The 6,222-nt window shown below is 40.7% G+C and overlaps 2 protein-coding genes across 3 annotated transcripts in view; one reads left to right on the top strand and one right to left on the bottom strand.

Moving 5' to 3' along the window:
* Nucleotides 1-1,431: 1,431 nt before the first annotated feature.
* On the bottom strand, nucleotides 1,432-2,658 carry FANCF (FA complementation group F). Its single transcript, XM_019955311.2, has one exon. The coding sequence runs from the start codon at nucleotides 2,625-2,627 to the stop codon at nucleotides 1,548-1,550; it is 1,080 nt and encodes a 359-aa protein (XP_019810870.1). The 5' UTR covers nucleotides 2,628-2,658; the 3' UTR covers nucleotides 1,432-1,547.
* GAS2 (growth arrest specific 2) overlaps nucleotides 2,654-6,222 on the top strand; it is a 180,492-nt gene continuing 176,923 nt past the window's right edge. The window contains exon 1 of one of the 2 annotated variants that reach the window (XM_070782424.1): nucleotides 2,654-2,924. The gene's annotated coding sequence lies outside the window, so the exon portion shown is untranslated. Of the gene's footprint in view, nucleotides 2,985-6,222 lie in introns of both variants that reach the window. The other variant, XM_070782423.1, reaches the window with a different exon arrangement.

The following is a 6,222-nucleotide window of genomic DNA, read 5'->3' as shown; positions in this document are numbered from 1 at the left end:
TAATGAGTCAATATTACAAATTGTGTGAATAGAACTCTTCACTGAGTTATGTTTCCTGAAAAAAGACCTTCAGGTAATGAGCAGAAGGAATTGTCTTTACTCTTGTATCATGGCAAATTAAATCTAAAATACGGCCTACATGGATTAGAGCTAGAAAAGGGAATCAAATTGCAGGAAATACAAACTTGTTTAGTGTTAACACAGGATTATCTATCTGGGAAAGTGTACTTGCTAGTGGGACAGTACTTTCTTCCAGACTTCACTACAGAACAAAAAAATTCTATATTATACAAATTTTTTTGCTCAAATCAACTTGCTGATTTTTTACATTTCCTGAAGAATCTTGCAACCAACTAACCTGGATATGGAAGAAAACATCTTGAACAGGAAGTAGTATCCCCCCTAATAAAAATGAATACATTATTCTTAAATTTGGTGATTGGGAATCACTCTGCCAGGTGTGGAGCATCTGGGTAAACTCACAAAATTAGGTTCCTACATATACTAAACAAATATTCTAAACTGCCCCCATAGGGCAATCACCAAGGGAAAAGTGGGAGAACTTTATTTTTATACTCAACACTTAACATAAGTCAATTCTAACACCAAGGTTGTGATGTATTAACCTCAATGGCAGAAGCAGTACTAATTTAGAAGTCTGTTTTGATTCTTTGGCCATCAAATCCAGAGGCATAGATTTGCATTTTCTATGCTTTAAAAACTTTTTTCCTTGTCTTTAAGGCAATGCTTTAAATTATTGGTCTTTCAATTTGCAGAAATGAAAAACAAAATTTCTGAATAACACATGTTCCAACTGCCAATGCAGGAAAATGTAGGTTTGATCCCTGGGTCAGGAAGATCCCCTCTGGTAGGAAGTGGTAACCTACTCCAGTATTCTTGCCTGGAAAATTCCATGGTCAGAGAAGCCTGGAAGGGGGTCCTAAAGAGACAGAGGCAACTGAGCACGCAGGCACACAAGGCTGGTTAACTTATTAGAATGTCAGGTTAACAAGGCCAAAATCCAGGGTATAAAGTCCAACTAGGCCAGTTGGTTTTCCAAACTATTTCTGACAACACATGTTGTTGGTTAAAGAAATCTCTTCACTTCTGAGGACTTAAAAAAAAAAAAACCAACAAAAAACCTACAAAAGTAAGGCATTAATAATGTAAAAACGGTGTCTTGTTGGTCACTGGAAAACTACTTTTTCTGGGACAAGCACATATATTTTCAGGATTATTAGAAACGCACGTTCTAAAACACTTGTTAATTCTATGGTTTTAGGTAGGATACTTGCAATGTTACCTCCTGTATCCAGAAAATCCATGGCACTACAAGGCAGTTACTTTACATATTTGTAATTAAGTTACAATTACTTTATTATATATTAGGACCTAAAATAATATTTTGGACACATGAAAGTACAGGAGATGTGGTGAGAAAACAGGAATTTTAATTTTGTAAACCATACATTCGAGTAATCAGTAACACAATGTTGCCCACAGAGAACTGGGGTCTGGGCTGAAAACTTCTCTTCCCCAGTGCAATATCATACACGACTCCCAAGAGCTAACAACAGGTCTGTCCAGATGCTAAGACCAGGGACTTCGAAATCTCCGTCTTGAGCCTTATAGGACTTCAGGGCAGTTAGAACTTCATCTTTCAGAGGCGGAGGGGCCTGACAGAGGCTTTGAAACCTGCTGAACAACTCCTCCCAGGGCACATCCTGGGGCTCAGTTCCAATCCAAAGGCCTTTCGGAAGGTCATAGTGCAGTTGGCGACCCCAGTTTGTGAGCAGACCCAGGTAGACAGGGGACAGCTCTGGATGGCGCCCCACCACGGAAGTTAAAAGCTCGGCTGGGAGGTTGCGGCAAAAGGCAACCACGATATCTGATTTCCCCAGAAGCCAACGAAGCAGTTCTTGACGCCCGTCTCCCGGTGTTTTGGGGCTGCCTACTCCCAATTCCTCTTCTTGGAGCCGGGGGGATGCCTGCGGCAGCAGCAGCGCGGCCGCCACCACCTTCAGGAAGTTGTCCTGGGGCAGGCGCTCCCACAGGCGGCTGAGAAGCCTGCCAGGACCCTCAGCTTCGGCTTCCCCCACCTCGTGCAGACGCCTCAGAAGCAGCTCCGCCTGCGTCTTCATCACTGAGTCCTTCTGAAGGACCGGGTTCTCGCTGTAGGCGTGGAAGCGCAGCATGTGGGCAGCGGCCCGGCAGCGGGCGAAGCGGGCCAGGCTGCCCTGGAGCGCCTCCTCTTCGGCGTCCGGAACGCCGGGGCCGGGAAAGAGCTGCTGGAGCAGGCAGTGAAAGGAGGCATCCCCGAGGGCCGGGTTCGCCAGCAGTCGCAGAGATAGCAGCTGGTCACAGTGCCCCAGGGCCTGAAAGTTCGCCAAGTCCGGGGCTGGAGCGGGCCCAGAGTCACCCTCCTGCTTCCACTGGTTTTGCAGTCGCTGCTCCAGAGCTTTGCGAATACGGGCGTGGCGGCCAAAGCGCCTGTGGATGTGGCGCAGGTAGCCAGCCCACTGTAAAGCCCTGCGAACGGTTGCGGGGTCCCAAGTGCTGACGTGGGTTGTGCGGGAGACAGCCAGAACCTCAGAGAAACGATCCAACTGCTCCAGGAGTGAGTCCATGGGGCGCCGCAGGGCTTTACTTCCGTCTTCACCGTGGCGACGGAGACTCTGCGTGCTGATTGGTGCGTCGGTCAAATGATACGCCTCTCTGCAATGCTATTGGGTAAAATGCCTGTCAATCTCACAGCGGCCTTAACCCGGGTACCTGAAATCCGGGAAATTTAAGCCTGAGCAAAGGCCTGTATTTCACCATGGATGTTGAGGGGATTTTTAAGCAAGGAAGATTGAATGAAGGGCTAGGACTGGAGAATTACCGGATCCACGTGGGAGATGCTGCTGCTGCTGCTATTTACGGAGGTCTCCGTGCTTCCTTTCGCTTTAGAAAAAAATCTCTAGTAGAAATTTCCTGAGTTTTGCGTGAGTAAAACTGTGTTAAGGTTTATCATAATTGGGGAAAGCCAGAGACGTGCTGTTACATATAAGAAAATGTTATTAAATGAAAATTTAAGTTCATTTCAGTTTAGTAAAAAGGTACTGACTCAAATATTTAATGCCAGACACTATGCTAAAGCCTGGGCCTTGAACTTATCTTTCATTATTAGAACTTGAATGCTAGGTTAAGTGAAACTTCAAGATTAACAGTTTCTTAAATGTTAAAGGAATTTAAAATTTTATTTCAGAGTTTCACTGTTGTTTTTCGTTTTTGTAACTTACAAGGCAGAATAGCTAAATTGACTCTTATTTCACCCAACTAATTGAACTAAGTGGCATTTAACTGTGGGAGTTAAGCATTCGTAAACAAGCATCAGAAAAAGAGGCTTTCACAAAAAGCCTACCTCATATGATCCTGGTGAGGATTAAATAAAATGATAAATGTGAAATGCCATCTTTAGTATTTTGGCGATCTTTTAGTATCCATTCTATCATTACCCTTACTCTCTTTGCATAATAAAGATGCAGTTTTGAGTACTGATTGAAGCTCACAGTGGAGGGGTAGGCCGATTTGAGCTAATTGTGTTAATCCAACCCTCCCTTAATTTAGTAATTAATTTAGGAAACCCAGTCTTAAGCGGACCAATGTTTAGTAGTTCCCAAGGACAGAAATTTGTTCAGAAATGGCCAGGTGAATCAATTCTAATCAGGATGAGGCCTATATGGTTACTTTTCTTACTCTTCAGAGTTGGTAGATCCTGAACATTGACCAATATGAAGTGATAGTTGTATTGGACAATGCAGCTGTATACAAGCTGGGTATCAAGCATGCTTAAGAAATTGTTTCTTCCTCCTGATGCTGTTGAATATTTATATGAAGCCCAAAGCTACCAGATCCATCTCTTTTCCTGAACCAATAGAATTTCAGAATCACAAGGAATACATTGGATTATGACAACTCTCAAATTAACCCTGTTTAAGATTATAACACTATATATTCCCATTTCTTTGGCCAGTTTTATTTTCTGTTGCTTTCAACTAAATATACCGAAGTAATACCAGCTCTTCAGAACACCGGTGTATGGGGCATATAAACACTCTCTGAACACTGCTATTATTGTTAATGTTATATAAGCCTCCGAAGTGAATGTCTTCTCCAAATTCTGTTCCTCCCTAATATAAAAGAGCAACCACCCACACTCTATGGTCAAAAGTGGAGACAATTTTAGCAAAGAAACACACAGCTTGATGTTGCCATATTTATTGTTGGTCCTGAGAGATTTCTGATGCATTCTTTTCCTATGGACTATTAAGACTTGAAAAATCAAGTTGTGCCATGCTCTAGGGTAGGTTTCATATTTTTAGTTATTTTAAGATATGCATTACGTCAGAAATTATAGGACACTATGGAACTGGGAGACCAATGAAAACATAGTATCCTGATGCCCCTTTGTATTACTCTGAACAATAGTATATTCACATATTGACACTATTTCAGTCCTCTGCTTGTGGAAATAATGTTTTTTTATAGAAACAAGCAGACCTGGACTACATCTTCGGGCAGAGCAGACTTAGAGGGTTTTTCCCTCTCATTCTAGAATCAGTTTCATGGAAGGAAAGTGCTTTGGCATTTTGCAATCACTCTGAGGGCAAATACTGTGGGCAGTGGTTACACCTGATCCTAACTCAGTTACTTGACTCAAGACTGAGTTTTGAGTAGGTCTCTCTATATTCTCCAGTAGCAACAATAAATAACAAGCTGACACAACTTTTGAAGACAGATTTCTTATGGAAACTTTACAAACAAACTTGGCACTTTTTGTGACAATTCAAACTCTTTTTCTCAGAGGTGATTATATGTCTTAGTGGGAGTTACTTATATAAAATCAAAAATTTCTTTGTTTTACTTGCTTCCCTTTCAAAGGGGGAAAGTCATCAAATGAATTTTAATGGACAGAGGACATTAGATATGTACAGGGTAATTTGACAATGAAGTCCAGGAACCAATGGCTTTATCTTGCATCCTATGTTCCTATACCTAGTCTCTGATCAGATTGTAGAATATCATATCAAATCTCAAAAATATTACATTTAAATATCTTATAAAAAAAAAAAACAATGTTGATCTTTTTACTCTTTGGAATTGTTTTCAGAAAGGTAACTGACTATAACTAAGCGAGTGTTTTTCTGGATCTTAAAGTTTTCGATCAGTGTACGGTGGGAAGGTTTACAGTTGTATGTCAGAAACATTGATCTCCTTTGGCCTTGGTGAGTCTGAGTGGCGTTTGGGAGACTGGAGTCCTTGCTTAGATCATAAGAGATCTGATAATCCACTCTTCAGTTCTTTGGATGTGGTCTGCCACCTGGGCATCTATTCAATGACTAGAGAGAGTGCACATCGCAGCCCATCCAGAAGTTAACAGTGGAGTTCTAAATGTCCAGAGAGAAAGGGCAAACACTTGTGAGTTCAGAGGAAGGTGTTGGAGGAAGGATTAGAAGGTGAGATCTGTGGGCATGGATCTAGATAGTGGCCCTAAATCTCTGTTTTCACAAATTTGAGACACTTGCAGTGGATGTGACTTTAAGTGGCCTCAAAGCTAGCAGCATAAGGACTGCCCTGACAATGCATGTTTATTCTGAAATTTAGAACTTGATTAAAACTTTGGGACACCTGACTTGAAGTTTTTTTTGGACTTGACATTCACTTCCATCATTATAGTAATGTTTAACATTATATTCACAACATTTATTGCCTTTATAAGGAAAGGAAAAAAAGATCTTTTCTTTAAATACAACCACATTCCATATAAATTTTAAAAGGCTATAAAAAATGGTTTTACCTATTTCATCAACAACATTTCTAGTCAGGTGTCTTAAGAATAAGAAGAGAACTTTGTTAAGGTCTTGTTCAGGAATTGTGACTGACCCTTTCAAGCATCAAAACCAAGACTAAAAAAATATGAAAGAACGCATGATTAATTTTCCTATTTTAAAATTTTAGTCTTAAATATTGTTAGGAAGTTTTGTATAAATTTAATATGTAGAATCATCTCTATTTAAAATATCATATAAAGAGAATGCAAAAAGAATTTTTTTCACCAAGCATTTTGTATGTAGATCTCAATTTATGGTGGGATTGTCTCATTAAACCAGTCGTAAGCTTAAAAATATCTTAAGGCCATCCCCAAGAAAAAGAAATGCAAAAAGGCAAAATGGTTGTTTG

The sequence above is a fragment of the Bos indicus genome, chromosome 29 (genome assembly GCF_029378745.1).
Source record: "Bos indicus isolate NIAB-ARS_2022 breed Sahiwal x Tharparkar chromosome 29, NIAB-ARS_B.indTharparkar_mat_pri_1.0, whole genome shotgun sequence".
Lineage (NCBI taxonomy): Eukaryota > Metazoa > Chordata > Mammalia > Artiodactyla > Bovidae > Bos > Bos indicus.
The sequence above is the reverse complement of the archived record's forward strand: the minus strand, read 5'-3'. Positions and strand labels throughout refer to the sequence as shown.